This window comes from Colius striatus, unplaced genomic scaffold, assembly GCF_028858725.1.
Source record: "Colius striatus isolate bColStr4 unplaced genomic scaffold, bColStr4.1.hap1 scaffold_105, whole genome shotgun sequence".
Classification (NCBI taxonomy): domain Eukaryota; kingdom Metazoa; phylum Chordata; class Aves; order Coliiformes; family Coliidae; genus Colius; species Colius striatus.
In genome coordinates, this window is record NW_026908399.1 from 14,936 (window position 1) to 32,359 (window position 17,424).

At 50.0% G+C, this 17,424-nt stretch overlaps 3 protein-coding genes across 8 annotated transcripts; 1 reads left to right on the forward strand and 2 right to left on the reverse strand.

Moving 5' to 3' along the window:
* Window positions 1-586: 586 nt before the first annotated feature.
* Window positions 587-13,370, reverse strand: LOC104558455 (C-type lectin domain family 2 member E). Of its 5 annotated transcripts, none has more exons than XM_062019672.1 (7): window positions 13,320-13,370; window positions 7,600-7,644; window positions 6,010-6,097; window positions 4,097-4,195; window positions 2,731-2,903; window positions 1,430-1,536; window positions 587-1,328 (listed from the first exon to the last, which is right to left on the reverse strand). In XM_062019672.1, the coding sequence occupies exons 1-7, from the start codon at window positions 13,347-13,349 to the stop codon at window positions 1,181-1,183; spliced, it is 690 nt and encodes a 229-aa protein (XP_061875656.1). In that variant the 5' UTR covers window positions 13,350-13,370; the 3' UTR covers window positions 587-1,180. The 5 variants fall into 5 exon arrangements, with proteins under 5 accessions (XP_061875656.1, XP_061875657.1, XP_061875660.1 ...); XM_062019673.1 differs by lacking the exon at window positions 13,320-13,370 and adding an exon at window positions 11,989-12,077 and having other exon boundaries at window positions 588-1,328; XM_062019676.1 differs by lacking the exon at window positions 13,320-13,370 and adding an exon at window positions 11,989-12,006 and having other exon boundaries at window positions 591-1,328; window positions 6,010-6,270.
* LOC104562321 (killer cell lectin-like receptor subfamily B member 1B allele C) lies at window positions 783-12,077 on the forward strand. Of its 2 annotated transcripts, XM_062019670.1 has the most exons (7): window positions 783-1,593; window positions 8,928-9,003; window positions 9,539-9,637; window positions 9,937-10,071; window positions 10,802-10,956; window positions 11,368-11,471; window positions 11,754-12,077. In XM_062019670.1, exons 2-7 carry the CDS (start codon window positions 8,931-8,933, stop codon window positions 11,968-11,970), a joined length of 783 nt encoding a protein of 260 aa, XP_061875654.1. In that variant the 5' UTR covers window positions 783-1,593; window positions 8,928-8,930; the 3' UTR covers window positions 11,971-12,077. The 2 variants fall into 2 exon arrangements, with proteins under 2 accessions (XP_061875654.1, XP_061875655.1); XM_062019671.1 differs by lacking the exon at window positions 9,539-9,637.
* LOC104552064 (C-type lectin domain family 2 member B) lies at window positions 13,365-17,161 on the reverse strand. Its single transcript, XM_062019677.1, has 6 exons — window positions 17,053-17,161; window positions 15,198-15,357; window positions 14,646-14,750; window positions 14,185-14,366; window positions 13,860-13,960; window positions 13,365-13,562 (listed from the first exon to the last, which is right to left on the reverse strand). Exons 2-6 carry the CDS (start codon window positions 15,283-15,285, stop codon window positions 13,424-13,426), a joined length of 615 nt encoding a protein of 204 aa, XP_061875661.1. The 5' UTR covers window positions 15,286-15,357; window positions 17,053-17,161; the 3' UTR covers window positions 13,365-13,423.
* Window positions 17,162-17,424: the final 263 nt, after the last annotated feature.

Below are 17,424 nucleotides of genomic sequence, written 5' to 3' on the forward strand. Positions count from 1 at the left end.
TGGCTTTTACCATTTTTGCCACTCCTGACCCTCTTCTTCACCCTCACACCTCCCCCTCTCTCTTCCTCCCTCCCCTTCCTTATACTTTAACCCCTTTTTAAGCCTAAACACCCTTTTTTTAAGCCCAAACCCACCTTTTTTTTCAAAGACTGCCATTTTTGGAAGCCAAATCCTCCTCTTTTTTACCTCTAACCCCTTTTTCTTAGGTCCAAACACCATTTTCTTGAATCCTAACCCCCCTTTTAAATCCAACCTCCTTCTGTTACATCTAAACTCCACTTTTTTAAAGCCCAACACCCCTTTTTTAAGTCTAACCCTCTTCATTTTAAGCCTAACCCCCATTCTCTTTAAGCCTAACCCCTTTCTCTTCAGCCTAACCCCCTTCTGTTACATCTAAACCCTCTTTTTTTAACCCCAACACCCCTTTAAGTCCCAATCCTCCTTTTTAAATCTAATCCCCTCCTTTTTAACCCCTTTTTAGAAGTCTAACCCCTTCTTATTACATCCAAACCCTCTTTTTAAGCCCAAACTCCCCCTTTTTTCAGCCTAACCCACCCTGTTTAATCCTCAACCTCCTTTTTTAAGCCTCACCTCTTTTTAACCCCTAAACTCCCCCAGGATCATGAAAACACCCCAAAACCTCTTTATTTCAACCTCTTATTTAAATGCAGCCCCTCTGGCTTTTACCTCACCAGCACATTGAGGTGAAGGCATCACCTTCTCCTTCCCAGCCTGAGCTGGCAGTTGCTCCTCAATCCTGCTGCTCCTTGGAGGGAATAATCTGATTTTTGGGGCTGTTTTTCAATGGATGAAGAAGCCTCTTCACCTTTCCATCTGGCTTTGGATGGAGCTGGGCTTGGCCACAGGTTGGATTCTGTTGCTTTGCCACTCGCTCCCTCCTCAGCTTTGGACTTTGCAGCCTGTCCATGAGGTGTCCAAGAGGCTTTTCTCAGCCAGCCAAGCCTCAGAGTTGCCTGTTTGTCTCCACAGAGGTGACTCCACAGCAGGAAAAGCCCAAACCTTGTGCTGTTGGCCCATTTTCCCCTCGTTGCACCCTGCAGGCATCTCAGCATCACCCTCCAGACATCCTGGGCTCACCTGGGTGGCTTTTTTTCCCCTCCCCTCTTTTCTGTGAGGTTTGTTGAGGTTTTGGGCTTGAGGAACCTTCCTTCCAGCCCCTTTAGGAGCTGACACAAAGCTTTTGAACCCTTCTCATCCCGTTGCTCTTGGGCTTCATGCAAACCCAGCTCTTGTGGAGGTTGCAAGGGGAGGAACTGAAGCCATCACCCTTCAGGTAAGCACAGAGGCCACCACCATGGACCTGGAACCTGTGAGGACAGAGGAAACAACCCCCTTGAGGTGGCCACAGGAGGAGAAAAGGTGAAGCTCCCATGGAAACACCAACCCAACAAGGTTAATGGTGACTCACAGGTGAGAGAGATGAGAATCATTCACCCATTTCCACGGCTGCTCCTCATCTTCCCGGGAAAGGCCAATCCAGTGATCTGAAACCCCTTTGTACCTCATCACAAAGCTCTGAAGAAGAAGGAGAAAGGCTTTTGGGGCAGGCTGGGAGCTTTGGGGCCACCTCTGGTAGGTAGAAACCTCTTGCTATCATCACAAAGCTCTGAAGAAGAAGGAGAAAGGCTTTTGGGGCAGGTTGGGAGCTTTGGGGACACCTCTGGTAGGTAGAAACCCCTTTGTATCTCATCACAAAGCTCTGAAGAAGAAGGAGAAAGGCTTTTGGGGCAGGTTGGGAGCTTTGGGGCCACCTCTGGTAGGTAGAAACCTCTTGCTATCTCATCACAAAGCTCTGAAGAAGAAGGGGAAAGGCTTGTGGGGCAGGTTGGGAGCTTTGGGGCCACCTCTGGTGGGTAGAAACCCCTTTGTATCTCATCACAAAGCTCTGAAGAAGAGGAGAAAGGCTTTTGGGGCAGGTTGGGAGCTTTGGGGCCACCTCTGGTAGGTAGAAACCTGTTGCTATCTCATCACAAAGCTCTGAAGAAGAAGGGGAAAGGCTTTTGGGGCAGGTTGGGAGCTTTGGGGCCACCTCTGGTGGGTAGAAACCTCTTGCTCTCTCATCACAAAGCTCTGAAGAAGAAGGAGAAAGGCTTTTGGGGCAGGTTGGGAGCTTTGGAGCCACCTCTGGTGGGTAGAAACCTCTTGCTCTCTCATCACAAAGCTCTGAGGAAGGAGGAGAAAGGCTTTTGGGGCAGGTTGGGGGCTTTGGGGACACCTCTGGTAGGTAGAAACCTGTTGCTATCATCACAAAGCTCTGAAGAAGAAGGAGAAAGGCTTTTGGGGCAGGTTGGGAGCTTTGGAGCCACCTCTGGTGGGTAGAAACCTCTTGCTCTCTCATCACAAAGCTCTGAGGAAGGAGGAGAAAGGCTTTTGGGGCAGGTTGGGGGCTTTGGGGACACCTCTGGTAGGTAGAAACCTCTTGCTGACCGATCATCTCCATTTTCCCACTTGTTTGGGGGGGGTCTCTTGGTGCCTGAACCTTCCAGTTTGCTCCCCAAAGCTTGATGACTGCATAGGAATGGGGGTTTCTGGCTACACTTCCCCATCACTTGGCTCTGGGGAGAAGCTTTAAGAGACCCATGAGAATGTGCCCTCAAATCTTTTCCCCATCTCACCCCAGATTTCCAAGGAAGAACCTGGAAGAGAAGCCAGAAAAGGTGGCAAATGATGTTGGGTTTGGGGGTGGTTTCTTTCTGCTTATCTCCTTACCAAGTCTTCCCCAGTGTCCAACGTGGCCAAGGAAGCCCCAAGAGCTGAGCAGTTGTCTTGGCTGGATGTCCAGTTGCCCTCAGCCTCTGAGAAGTAGTAACATCTCCCTCTGTACCCGATCCAGTCGAAGGGGCATGGGAAGCAGAGGTGGGGGTGAGGCTGGAAAGCTTCCACTGTCAACAGAGAAAGGGGGTTGAGCAGCAGCATCGTCCCTTTGCCTCCCTTCTGAAGGTTGGCCTCCACCTCAGAGCCTCCAGAAGTCTTGCATCTGCCTCAGTGGGAAGGTTCAACAAGCTCAAGCCATGACCCAGCTTGTGGTGAGGGGTGAGGAAGGTCTCAAGAGGATAAAGGGGGGATGACCTTCAAAGGTGGGAGTTTTAGGAGGGTTTTCTCAGCAGCTCTGTCCCCTAAACCTTGCCCTGGGAAGGAATAGTGATGGGTAAAGGACCAAAAAGCGGGTTCTCCTGTCTGATGGGTTGAAAAGCTCCTCAGAAGGAGCCTCCACAGCCTCCCTGGGCAGCCTGGGCCAGGGCTCCCTCAGCTCAGCACCAAAGGGGTTTCTCCTCCTGCGCCAGTGGAACCAGAGGATCAATTCAGAGCCCTTTAGAGCTCCTCCAGCCCTGAAGCAGGTTCCTCATGGTCAGGGGAGGCACAGGATGAGTCCAAGTGGGTTTGGAAGCCACCTCAGATCCTCCCTGGGCAGCCTGGGCCAGGGCTCAGCACCAAAGGAGTTTCTCCTCATGGTTCCAGTGGCACCAGAGACTCACTTCAGAGCTCTTCAGACCTTGAAGAGCTCCCCCAGCCCCATAAAGCAGGTTCCTCTCGCTCAGGGGGCACAGGAATGAGTCCAAGTGGGTTTGGGAACCTCCTAAAGATCCTCCCTGGGCAGCCTGGGCCAGGGCTCAGCACCAAAGGAGCTTCTCCTCATGGTTCCAGTGGAACTTCTTGTGTCCCAGCTTGTGCCTCTTACACTTTATCCTGTCACTGGCCACCACAGAGCAAGGACTGGCCCCATCCTCCCTTTAGAAGTGCTGCTGAGGCAACAGCCCAGGTCCTGCAGCCTTTCCTCCTCACAGAGATGTCCCAGTCCCCTCAGCATCTTGGTGGCCCTCCATGGGACTGTCTCTCTCCACTAATTCCTTGTCTCTGTCGAACTGGGGAGCCCAGAACATGGTTCTTTGAGCCCAAACTGTGACATTAGACAGAGGAGAAAGTGTTTGGTCTTCTGTGGAGTGGTTTCTCATTGAAACACCCTTCAGGAGAGGATGGATGAGGGCTGGGCTTCCCTCAGAGCATGGAGGTGGACCTGCCAACCCCAAATAGCTCAGAGATGTTCCCACACAAGAGGAAAACCTCCATGAGTGACCTGCAAAAGCGATGGCTGTGACGAGGAGAGCCAGGAACAGCAGCAGCATCACGGCCCCACAGGCACCACGCACCTCTGGCTTCATCTCCAGGCTGGAACCTGCAGGAGAAAAAGACCTTCAGGTGCCTTTGTGGGGCAGCCACACACTCCAAATCCCACCTTTTTTACCCAAAACATGGGGGGTTTTGGCTTGGAGGAGCCTTTGAACCCGATCTGCCCATGTTGAGGCAGCGTGGGGAGCGCTGAGCTCGTCAAAGAGCATCCTTGGGAAGAGCTTTGGATGGGACAGATGTTTGATGGCCAGATGATGAGAGGTCGGTCTCTTCCCCACACCAGGTGTCATTTGGGGTGAGAAACACCACAAATTCTTCTCCACATGGGATAAAATGGCTTGTTTTTTCACCTTAGGGAGCAGGGGAATGTTGTCACCTCCCTGATTCCAGCTGTAAGCCCCAAAATGCACCAGAATCCCACTTGTGTTGGAGCTTTTGGGGTTCCCCATCATTAAAAAGTCATTAAAACTCCTTTTTCCACCTCAGCTGAGCCACTTTGGGTCTGGCAAACGATCTGAGTCCCAGTCACTGCATCTCTGGGTCTTGTGATCCAGCACAGGCTCCACCACGAGCAGAGAAAATGCTGCTTCTTAAGGATTTGACCTCAAAATCTCAGTGGTTGCCCCTCAGACTTCTCCCTCTTTGTCCACATGAGCCAAATGTGTCTTGATTTCCCCTCCACCCCAGGTAAAAATAGTATCAGAGAGTCAGAAATGGAATAATCCTCGTGGGTCTGAAGAAGCCAGATTGAAAAAAGCAACAATTAAGAAGGAGAAATGGAAGAAATGGACAGAAAAAGTCCCCAGCTGCTGGGCAAATGGAAAAGAACAAAGCAAGAGAGATGAAGAGCAACAAAGGAGCAACAGCAAAGAGCAAAACAAGTGAAGAAGCAACAGGAAAAATCAACTGAACTGTCAACAGCAAAAAGGCAAATAAAAAAGCAGGAAAAAATCAGAATAAAGCAGAAATTTGGGGCTTTTTTTTCAGCTTTTCATAGATTTTAACCCAAAATAAAGCAGAAAGTTGGGATTTTCCAGCTGTTCACAAAGTTTGAGCCAAGAGAAAGCAGAAATTTGGGGTTGCTTTCAAAATGTCACAAATTCTCAGCCAGAATAAAGCAGAAATTTGGGGTTTTTTTAATCTGTTCACAAATTTTCACCCAGAATAAAGGAGAAATTTGGTTTTTCTCCAGCTGTTCACAAATTCTCACCTGAAATAAAGCAGAGATTTGGGATTTTTCATCAATTCAGAAATTCTTACCCAGAATAAAGCAGAAATTTGGGATTTTTTTCATTTGTTCACAAATTCTCACTCAGAATGAAGCAGAAATTTGGGGTTTTTAAAATCTGCTCAGAAATTGGTGCTTAAAATACAGCAGAAATTTGGGATTTTTCACCTGTTCACAAAATTTCACTCAGAAAAAGCAGAAATTTGGGATTTTTCCAGATGTTCACAGATTTTAACCCCAAACAAAGCAGAAATTTGAGGGTTTTTTTCACCTGTTCACAAATTCTCACTCAGAATGAAGCAGAAATTTGGGGTTTTTCATCAATTCAGAAATTCTTATCCAGAATAAAGCAGAAATTTGGGGTTTTTTTTCATCTGTTCACAAAACAAGTGGGGAAAAAATAAACCCCAAAGCCCTTTAATTCTCCTCAGAGGCTTAACCACAGACAAGACCAACCCAAACCCATCTGAAACGAGGCTGTTTAGAGCAAATATTCCACCTGCTGATCGACACACACTTCCCCCCAGTGCTTCCCCCCCACCTTTTTTACTTCAGCTCAAATTCCAGGGGTATTTGACTAAAGCAAGATGAAACCCCCCTCCAGCAATTCTTCCCCCCTTTGCTCTTGTTACCTGCCTGTTGGCTCCTTCCCACACCCCCAAATCCAGCACAAACTCGTGTCTCCTTCATTTCTGTGCTGTGGCTCCCCCTCCTCTTCACCTGCAGAGATCAGTGGTGCCCATCAGTGTCATGAAATCTGTCCGTCCTCATCCTCCTCAGGAGGTTTTGGGGATCAGGGGTGCTGCAGCTGAGCCCAGGCAGAGCTGAAAACCCATCAGCATCATCCAGTGTTTTATTTTCACTGCAGGGTCCACAAATCCTCCAGGTATCAGCTTCAGAAACATCAGGCAGCACAAATAAATGACATCAGGGAAAGAAAGAAACACCAGCAGTGCCACAGGGCTGAGCTTTCCCCTGGCAGAACGTTGCAAGGGGAGAAAAATAAGTTGAGTGGGTGCTTTGGTGCTTTTTTGAAGCTGCTTTTGACCCAAAACCACGTGGTTTTTATTTAAAGAGGGGTGGTGCTTTTGGAGAGAACTTTGGGTTTACTCCAATTAACATTTCTTTTCTCCCCACAATGAATTTTTCTCCCCACAAAGTTTTCCCCCACAACCCCACTTTTGTCCTCCCCAGCCCAATTAATTAATATTTTCTCCCCCCAGTTAATTTTTCTCCCTGCAGTTAGCCTTCCCCTCCCCTCCAATTAATATTTTCTCCCCCCAGTTAATCTTTTCTCCCCATAATTAAAGTTTTCACCCCCCCAATTAAAACTTTCTCCCCATAATTAACATTTTTCTCCCCACAACTAAAGCTTTCCCCCCACTTTTTGTTTCCTTACTGCAGATAGAAAGTTTTAAGCCCAGATTTATCCCTCCCACAATCACACTTTTCCCCACAGTTTCAATTTTCTCCCTTCAATCAGTTTTCTACCATTAATTAACATTTTCCCTCATAACTGCTCTCCCCTCATTCCAATTTTCTCCCTCCAATTAAACTTTTCTCCCCACAAAGTTTTCTCCCACAACCCCACTTTTACCCTCCCCAGTAAAATTTTCCTTGCAATTAATATTTTCTCCCTCCAATTAATTTTTCTCCCTCTAATTACAATTTATTCTCCCCACAATTAACTTTTCCTCCCTGCAATTACATTTTTCTCCCTCCAATTACCTTCTTCTCCCCTTACTTCAAGTTCTCCTCTCCTCCCAATTACAATTTTCCCCCCCAATCAATTTTTTCTCCCTCCAATTAACTTCTTCTCCCCAAAATTAGAAGTTTCCCCCCCCAATTACAATTTCTCCCCCCACAATTAACATTTGCTCCCCCCAATTAAAAACCTTCTCACTGCATTCACATTTTCCCCTCCTCCAACTACAATTTTCTCCCTCCAGTTAAATTCTTCTACCCCCAATTAAAGATTTCTCCCTCCAATTAACTCCTTCTCCCCATAATTAGAGTTTTCTCCCCCCCATTTACTATTTTCTCCCCACAATTCACATTTACTCCCCCAAATCAAAGTCTTCTCACTGCAATTACATTGCTTTTCCCCCCAATTCCATTTTTCTCCCCCCAATTCAATTCTTTTACCCCCAATTCAAGTTTTTTACCCCCCAATTCCATTGTTCTGCTCCCAATTTACACCCCTCTCTCCCCAAACCCCTCACCTGTCTCCAGCAGTTGGCTCTGAAGTGGAGGCTCCCGTCTCCCACCTGAGAAACAAGAAACAGAAACTGTTCAGAGACTGAATCTTTTATTTCTTTGGTTCATGGCCAGGGGATTTTCACAGAAATCCCTTTGGGGGAAGGAGCTTCCCGTCACCAGCTCAACAATTGCCCTTCCCCCACCCTCTTCCCTTCCTTTTTTGGCATTTCCAGGTCTATTTTTTTGCTCAGATGCCCCAAAATTGCTCATTTTGAGGGGCAAAAAACCCCACCTCTTACTACTGGAGATCATTTTGCTCTGGGGTCACCCAAAAAGGATTTAGTGGATCCCAGGAGGATGAAGCAGCAGCTTCAGCCCATTTTAAGCAGAGAAAGAGAGAAGACAGTGAAATAAAGTCAAGGAAAAGAAAGTCAAAGGGAGGAAAATCAAAGAAAGGAAAGTGGAAGTGAAATAAAGTATGAGAAGAGTTAAAAAGTGAAGGAAGGTAAAATAAAGTGAAATAAAGGGAAGTCAAAGCAAGGGGAAATTAAGGCAAATGCAGTAAAAGAACCAGAGTAAACATAATAAAATGAGGTGGAAGCAAGCCAGAGAAGGTCAAGGAAAAAAAGGCAACTCAAAGCAAAGCAAATCAGAGGCAAGATCAGAAAATAATGGGAGATGAAGGAAAATAAAGTAAAAGGGAAATGGAAATGAGGGGAAACGAGGCAAAAATCAAGTAAAATGAAGAACTGGCCTGTAAAGTGGGGGGAATGAAAGGGAAACGTGAGCAGAAGCAGGTGGGGAGTGAAAGGAATTAAAATGAAGTGTAAAAGTCAAGTAAAAAGAAAGAAGTTAAACAGAATAAGGGGAAATTAGAGCAAAATGGGAGGGAAGGGAAACGGGAACCAAGCCTCTGCCTCATTCCCTTCACACCCCTGAGCTAAAACAACCCCAAATACCACGTCTCCTCCTCCCCTCTGGGCCAGACCCAACCTGTCTCTCCACAACTTTAATTAATTGCTTGATTAATTGATTCATTTCTTCCCATTTACAGCTTGTTTTCGCCCCTCCCAATGGTTCAACCCATGGTCAACGCAGCCACCTCCAGCCTAGAGGACCCCATCCCCTCACCCCCCAACCCCCCCATTGACCTTAGCTGTGAGAAGAGGGTCACAGGGACTGTTTTCTTGAAAGAAAAAACCCAAAAGCAACCAAAAAAGGGAGATAAAAGGGTCAGATTGTGTGATTTCCTGGAGGGGCCGGACGTGGGTGAGAGAGAAACGGTCACCAGGGTCTGACATTGTCCAAACACACCCCATCCACTCTCTTGGGACCTGCTTGTGATTGCCAGGTCATGGCTGGAGAAGTTGTTTATGCTGATTTAAGGCATCCTGGGGATGGTTTTTCTCCTGCTCAGAAGCGTCCTGGTAAGTGCTGGGAAGGAAATTGTATCTTGGGGGGTTTGCTTTGGTTCTCTGGCTCCTTGTTGAGGTTTCTTTGTTGGGTGGATTGGAGTGGCTTGGCTTGTGCAGAGGGGAAAAGAAGGAGAGAAAGGATGGGGAGAGAGGGAAGAGCATCAACATCTGGAGATCAACCAGTTTCGACCCTGAGTCCCTGAGAAGCCCCAAAGCGAAGCGTCACCACGCTGGGGTGGAAAGCAAAGCTGCTGAGATCCCACCCTTGGGAGGTGAGGTCTGGAAAGCCCCAAATCTCACCAATTCAACCCATTTTGGGGTGGGTTCAGGTCTGCTAAGCTCCATCCTTGGGTGGCCAAGGAGGCTTTTGGAGCTCCTTGCTCAAAGTCCACCCTTGGGCGATGCCCTCGCTTCTTCCTCCAACCTCTCAACCTGTCCCGAGGTGATTTGAGAGGAAGCCAAATGCTTCTGCTTCTGCAGTTGGACAAAGAGTCATTTTTCTTCTTCTTTCCTCTTTAAAAAAGCCCCTTTTCCCCCCCTTTTCCAGCTCCTGCCTCGTGCCCGTGGTGGCACAGGGTCCTCCTCAAAGCCAGCGTGCTGGGGCACCTCGTCCTGCTGCTGCTGGTGCTGGTGCTGGGTGTGAGGGGTGAGTAACAGGCTCTTGTCTCCACCTCAAAACCCATCGAGAGGGCTGGGAAGGGGAAAATAAGGTCTCATTTCAGCATTGGAGGGGATGAGGTGCCCCCATGGAGATGCAGCACCCACCACGAGTCAACCCCCTCTGAAACAAACCCGTCCTTGTGGCTTTTGGCACGGGACACAGGGGGTGCTTCCCAGGCTTCATGCCAGTGAAAAGGAGGGTTGCACAAAACCACACCTTGATCTAGGGAGCTTTTTATCCCCAAATGGCTTCATCCTCTCACCCCCTGGGTCCTTCCTCCCAAGTTTTTCAGGGCTCCCTGCAGCAGGAGGCGAGAAACGTTTCCCAGCAAAGCGAAGCGATGCAGGGAGGGAACAGCACGTGTGTGATCTCAGCCATGATTCGGTACTTCTGTGAGCCCCAATGGGACAGAGCCCCAGGTAACCCCCACTTCCCACCCAGTCCTGCTCTCTGAGACTCAGCTGGGACCTTTGACAGGGCTCCCACCCTTCTCTAAGGGCCAGGATGCCCCTGGGGTGCACCAAAGAAGAGGTTACGAGGATGGGTTTCATCTTGCTTACGCAGACCAAGCCCAGGGAGGAGGTTCCTCAGCACCCTTCCAACCTTTAGTGTCCTTGTGGGCACTCATAGCCCCTTCCTCCTCCTCTTCCTTGTCCCCATCCTCCTCTTCCTTGCCCCCATCCTCCTCTTCCTTGCCCCCATCCTCCTCTTCCTTGTCCCAGCCCTCCTCTTCCTTGTCCCAGCCTTCCTCTTCCTTGTCCCCATCCTCCTCTTCCTTGTTCCCATCCTCCTCTTCCTTGTCCCCATCCTCCTCTTCCTTGTCCCCATCCTCCTCTTCCTTGCCCCCATCCTCCTCTTCCTTGTCCCCATCCTCCTCTTCCTTGTTCCCATCCTCCTCTTCCTTGCCCCCATCCTCCTCTTCCTTGTTCCCATCCTCCTCTTCCTTGTTCCCATCCTCCTCTTCCTTGCCCCAGCCCTCCTCTGTGGTAGCTCAACAGGGAAAACCCTAAAGGCACAATAAACCCCTCCAAAGATGGGGAAAAGAGCTGGGCTGTGGGATGGGGAAGCCCTCAATGCCTTCCAGCTGGGGGTTGCAGAAGACCTCAACCACCCTTTGGGTTGTCTCAGAGCTCTTTTCCCCCTCTTCAGCCCTTGCTGGCTGCAAGCTGTGTCCTCGGACCTGGGAGCTGCATGGGGACACCTGCTACCAGCTCTCCAAGGAGAAGGGAAGCTGGGCTCAAGGCAAGAAGGACTGTGAAACTCAGAGGTCTCAGCTGGTGGTCATCAGGGACGAGAAAGAGAAGGTAAATCGAGAGGAGGAGGCTTGAAAAGGACCTGGAAAGTCTTTTTTAGGTGGGCAGGGGAGCAGAAAGTGCCTGGCAGGAGGGTTTAGGGACACAACAGTGGCTCTTCCCTGTCTCTGGTATCTCCTAAAGGGTGAACCAGGAAGAAAAAGGGGCTGAATCATCCCCAAAAATCACCTTGTGTGTGTCCCCCCAGCCACCCATCATGGGAGGAAGAGGAGGGATGAAGAGCCCAGATGGAGACGTGCATCTCGGGCTCTGAACTGAAGCTCTTTCCACTCCCCAGCTGCCTTGAGGGATGGGAGACATTCATACCCCACCACTCTGGGGGTGAAAAGACTCTGATTTCCCTCCCTGTGGTGTTTTTCACCCCCTGCCAAAAGCCCCAAACCCCTCCCCTCCGTTTCCCAGGAGCACATGAGGAACATCACACTCCACAAGCCCGTGTGGATCGGTTTAACCTCGTGCCATGCCGAGTGCAGATGGGTGGACAACACACCCTTTGACATCCAAATGTGAGTTGATGCTGAAGAAAACCACCCCAGCTTCAGAGCCAAGTTGCTCCATTCCTGTGCAGTGTCCCATCTCCTCCAAGACAGGGTTTGGGTTCCTCCTGCCAAAGCTTTGTCAGCCAAGAGCTGGGTTTTATGGCTTTGCAATGGCCTTGAGCCACCTTCCAGTGGGAAACTGAGGGTGGCACGGCGAGATGGTGCAGAGAAAGGGCAGGAGAAACCTCTTTTCTTCTGCCAACCTGGAAGGATTTGCTCCTCTCAGGCAAGAAATCTTTTGTTGCTCAGGTTTGGGCCCCTGCAGGAGAATGAAGGGATGTGTGCGACCCTCAAGAACCAAGAGCTGGATTTTGATGTCTGTGACAACGACCAACATTGGGTTTGCCAGAAGAAACCCATGAATCTGCCCCACCCTGAGGCAGGAGATGGAGAGAAATGCACCAACAACCTCTGGCCTCTGCCCATCCCACCAGACACAACATTTGGGGAGGGGGCAAAGGAGTGAAACCACCTTTATCCTCACCCTGATTTCATCCCAAAGCATCTCCCGTGTAGCTCAGGGCAGTTTGGGGGGTTGAGAAACCAGGAGCATCTGGACCCACAGAGCATCAATAAAGACCTAGAAAAAGAGGTTGAGCTTCTACTTGGTGAAACCACAGGCCCCAAAATGCACTTTTTTCCCACCAAATACTGCAGAGTTTCATTAAAACAAGGTTATTTTCCCCTACAAGGAGAGTCAGGAGCATCAGCACGTGCACAGGGGCAGGTCCCTGCCTGGTGCTTGGGGGGATTTTCCTGGTTTTCAGGGTGGTTTTGGATGTTGTTTTGCAATTATTTGCTGTTGGTCAGAGCTTTTTCCATTGGCTTTGGGGTTTTTGGTTGTTGTTTTGCAATGATTTGTTGGTTTTGAGGGGTTTTTGATCAGTTTGGGGGGGGGGGTTAATTGTTATTCTCAAATTGTCATTTCAGGGGGGATTTTTTGGTTGGTTTGGGGCCTTTTTTGGCCAGGGCTTGGTTTGGTTTGGATTTTTCACTTTGGTTTGGGGTTTTTAGAGTCTGTTTTGGGTGTCTTTGTCCATATTTGAGGAGTTTTGGGTGGCAGATCAGGGCTTTGCTATTTTGGGCTTTGCTGGGAGGGGGGTTTAGGGTTTATTTGGGCTGAGGTGGGGTTTGTTTTGGTTCAAAAGACATCTCCAAACCAACCCCAACTCCCCAGTTTGCTGGTTGGACTCGATGAGCTTCCAGGACACAGATTTGAGGTGGGAAAAGACCTTTTGAGCTCATTGAGTCCAACCAGCACTGCCAAGGCCACGGCTTTGGGGTCCCTTCAGGGCTCAGAACTCCAGCAGCTCCCTGGGCAGCTTGGGACAGGGCTGGACAACACTTTTAGGGAAGAAATTATCCCTCATCTCCAATCTAAACCTCTCCTGGGGCAACTTGAGGTCGTTTGCTCTCGTCCTGTTGCTTGAGAGGGGAGATGGACTCTGCTGCAGGACACAACCTGCAGAGTGAGGGTCTCTCCTCAGCCTCCTCCAGACTAAACACCCCCATTCCCTCATCAGACTTGTTCTCCAGACCCTTCCCCAGCTCTGGTGTCCACCTCTGGCCCCACTCCCTTGTCCCTCTGGGACTGAGGGGCCCAAAACACAACCCTCGAGCTGCAGCCTACACGATTCTCCTCTTGTACCAAATCCAACCTCCCTCACCTTTAAAAAGCATCAAAACCCCCAATGAGCTTGTTGGAAAATCCCCACCCAGCTTTTTTGTCCTGGTGAAGTGACCCAACAGCAGTGACAGAGCAACAAGAATTGGCCAAATGAGCCCAAAAACACACCCTTGGGTGCAAGGATTTACCTGAGGGAACTGCACTGGCTTCCCCACCATCTACTGACCAGAGAATGGAGTTGAAAGATGATGTTTATTGGTTTTTTTGAGGTTTTTTATGGTGGGGTTTTCTTTTAGGGGTATGCTTTTTGCTTCCAGAGGATGTAGTCATCAGGTCTGCTGCAGAGCCAGTTCTTCTTGGTGTGGCACAGGGAGGAGCTGATCCTCTCCTGGTTCAGATATGCACAAGGTCCACCACCTCGCACCTCAAACCTGACAAAGAGGGAAAGAAAAGCTGTTTCCCTCCTCCTCACAACTAAGAGTGAGAGTTTTCCTCTCCAGCCTGAGGGTATCCAATAGAGGATTGGCATGGAGGAGCCTTGGTCCACCCCAGCCCACCCATGGAAGCTGCTTGAGCACGGCGGTAGGAGAAAGTCCCCACCCTAGGATGGGTCACCCAAAGGAGAAGCAAAGCAACAACCCCTCAGGGACATTTCCACCTGTGCCAAGAGAGCAAAACATGCCCCAGTGGCCAACCCCAAGCACCCAAATGGAGAGAGAGACACCAACCAGCTGTCAAAGGTTGTTCCATCAACCCACAACCAGTTGTCGTTCTCCTTCCGTAGCCCAAACCAATGGTTGGCTTCGCCTTTGTAGCGCTTGATGAAGGACTTGAAAGGAAAGAAACGTCATGTTTGAGCTCAGCACATCTTCCCCACCTCCTCTTTCCCACCTCTGGCCATCATCCCACCCCAGAGATGGTGTTTTCCCCCAGACAGCTGCTCCTGGCCACGGCATCTGGTGCAATTCAGGGTCAAACATTGGGGGGTTTTTCCTCTCTTTTGGTCTCTTTTTGTGGTGTTTTCCTTCATGTTCTCCCCACCCCACTTCTCACCAGCTCATCCATGCTGCTTATGAGGGCCAGTGAAGCTCCCAGGGCCTTGCAGTTGTCGTGGCTGGTGGTCCAGTTGCCTTCAGCCTCAGAGAAATAGTAGCACTTCCCTTGGAAGCCAAGCCAGGAGTCTGGGCACACGAAGGAGAAGTCTGGGCGAGCTGAACGAGATCTGAAATGGACAGCTGACAAAAAGGGGAGGAAAATGCATGAGCAGCCCTAAAAAAAGCAGGGAAATGGGATTTCTTGTGGGGTTTTATCCCTTTTCCTTGAGGTGATGTGAGGGAAAAGTGAGGATGATGCCCTTGGAGTGGTCAAGGGATGGGATGGGTGAGAAAAGGGGTGTTTTCCACCCCTTAAAAGTGAGCTTGGTGCTTTGCTTGGGAACATTTTGGGATCCTTCCCCCAGAACAGAGGCTCCTGGCTCAGATTCTCCCCACAGGGGGTGTCTGGATGGGACTCACCAGTCAGGGTCACCAGGAGGAAGACGAGAAGCACCAGCAGCACACACAGAGGGAGATAAACCCGTGTGGAGGGCGACCTTTGCCACTTCAACTCCTCATTGAAGCCTGAGGGAAGGAAAGAGCAGGGAAAGCTGTGAATTGGCTCCTTCCCTCTCTCCTTTGTCCCTTTCTTCTGCTGAATCCTCAGCCCATCCCCAGTCCATCCTCAGTCCATCCCCTCTGTCCGGGACAGGGACCTTACTTTGGACCTCAGGAGGCTGAGGAGAGCCCAGAGAGGCTCAGGGGGTTGCCCACCAGACAGGGAGAGCAGCCATCTGTCCTTCAAAGCTGTATCTCAACACCTGGAGATGGATTTAGGGCTCTTCATCCCCAAAGAGGTGGCAGCAGCATGACATTTAGTGTCTCTTCACTTGGGTTCAGCTTGGGTTCATCTCCACCCCCTTCAAAGCTCCACATCCCCCCATCCCACTGAGCAAAATGCTCTTCCCACCCCCCTGTCCTCACCCAGAGTGCTCTGGGGTGGGTTTTTCCCCTCCTGCCCCCCAGGATTACCCCAGTTGCTCTCTTTCTCTCCTTTGGTGCACACTTTCCAAGCTTCCTCTTGTTCAGACAAGGTTGGTTCTCGAGTCCCCTTGCCCATGGTGGGTGGGATCAGCAGCACACCCAAGGACTCCCATCCACTGCAATCAGTGAGGATGCTGCCTCAGGCTGCCTGTTCACACAAGGGAAAGGCTGAAACGTGGGGATCCCACCAAAGCAGCCCCTGCAACAGCCCCCCAACACCTCCTGGGTGCCAGCTCCTGTGTTTGTCCCACGCTGAAAGCTGCACAAAGGGAGAGAAGGTGGAGAAAAGAGATGGGGGAGAAGAAGGGAGAAGGGTTTAACCCCCAAGTCTGTTGAGGGGGAGTCAAGAGTCATCTTTGCAAGGAGGAAACAAACAGCCCACGGTCTGGCCTCCCCCCTCCTTCACTCCATCCCCCCAGGAAACCACAGGGGAAGCCAAAGTGAGACGAGAGCTGCTGCTGCTTCTGCAAAGAGCAGCCAGGTGCAGACTAGAACAAAGAGCTTCTGTTCAGATGGGGTTTGGCTGCCCCTGGAAGCATCCAGAGGTAGGTTGGATGAGGCTTGGAGCAAGCAGGGCTGGGGGAAAACATCCCTTCCCATGGCTGGTGGTGGGGGATTAGATGGTCTTTGAGATCCCTTCACACTCAAACCCTCCCAAGAGTGTCCTGTTGAGCCCAAATACCTCCCAGCTGCTTGCAGAGTCGTTTCTCAGCTCAACAAAGGTGTTGGTTTACTACCCACAAAGTCCTTTGCTGGGACTTTGGTGTCATAAACAAATTAATCTGATGTAAACTTACTGAGAACAGGCTCTGGCAGGTTCACTTCAGGTCAAACACCTTTTGTAGGGGGTGGGAAAAGCTTGTTGGAGAAGGTTTTGGTTGTCAGCAAGTGGGAAGTAAAGAGTCAGAGGCAGAAAACAAGCACAAAGAGATTCACTTTGCTTCCACAGGAGGAAAACTGGGTGCTGGAAATCAGAAGCAGCTGGAAGGTAAAACTTAGAGAAGGTGAAAAAGCAAAGACCTGACAGTGGAAAGGAGTCACTTTAGACCTAAGCCAAAGGTCAGGCTTTGAGCTGGAGGCTCTGCAGCGCTGTTCTGGGAAAGGAAATAGCAGCTGATACAGTGTTTGAACAACAACAAGGCTGATGAGTGATAAGAGTCATGAGCTAAACTTTCGGTTTCCCTGCGTTGCAACGTTCCTGTTCCACCCTGAGCTCAGCTCCTGCCCACCCTGAGCAGAATCCCCTGGGAAAAACCCCCTGAAGTGGTGCAAAATGAAGATTCTGGGGTTGGATGGTCATTACTGGGTTTATCCCCCCCAAGCCCACGATGGTTTCCAGGCAGCTCCCTTAAAATCGCTTCATTCCCCTGAGCTGAAACGAGTTGAAATCCCTTTTTTGTCACTATTTGCCCTTTTCCCACCCTGATTTTTAAGTCCCTTGCAGAGAAAACAACCCACTCTGCCAGGAGAAAGGGAAACAGACACTTTCCAAGTGCTAACAGAGAGAGGGAGGGAGTAAAAACTCCCAAACCAGCTGAAAACAACACCCCAAACCCCCCTGATGGACACATCCAGGAACCCAAAACCCAACCAGCAGCAAAGGGGCAGAGGAGACAAAGCACCCTGCCATCAACCCAGCTGAACCTGACATCAACCCAGCTGAAAAGCCCTTTGGGGTGAGTTTTCCTCCTTCCTTTTCAACTCACCACTTGCAGTTGAGCTGGTTGATTAGCTCAGCCCTCCTCCCTCCCTCCCTCCCTCCCAGTGATGCCCCCCAGCTCGATTCCAGCCCATCTGCAGCTCTGATGCCCAAGGAGCTGCTTTGTTTCCCCACAGAACTCACCCTCACAGCAGAGCCTCACTCCTGGAGAAGCAACTTCCTCATGTTGGCCAGCAAATGTAATGTCAGACCAGGCACTTTGCCAGTCTCCTCCTCTTTAGGGTGTCTCTGTGCTGCTTCTGCAGAGGAAGAAGTGCCTCAGCAACCGTTGGGCTGCTCCAGGCTTCGCTTTCTAAGCCCTAAGAGGTTTTTCCCTCGTGTTTCTGAGTCTTTTTTGATGAATAAATCGATTTGCTGTGGTTTTTGAGGCAGGAGGCACCGTTTTCCCCCTGCTTCTCAGAGCTTTGGAGTCATTTCTCAGCTGCTTCTGAGCTTGCTTTGGCTCATTTGGCTTTGAGTCATCACTTCTCGTTCCTGCAAAGGGACATAAAACCA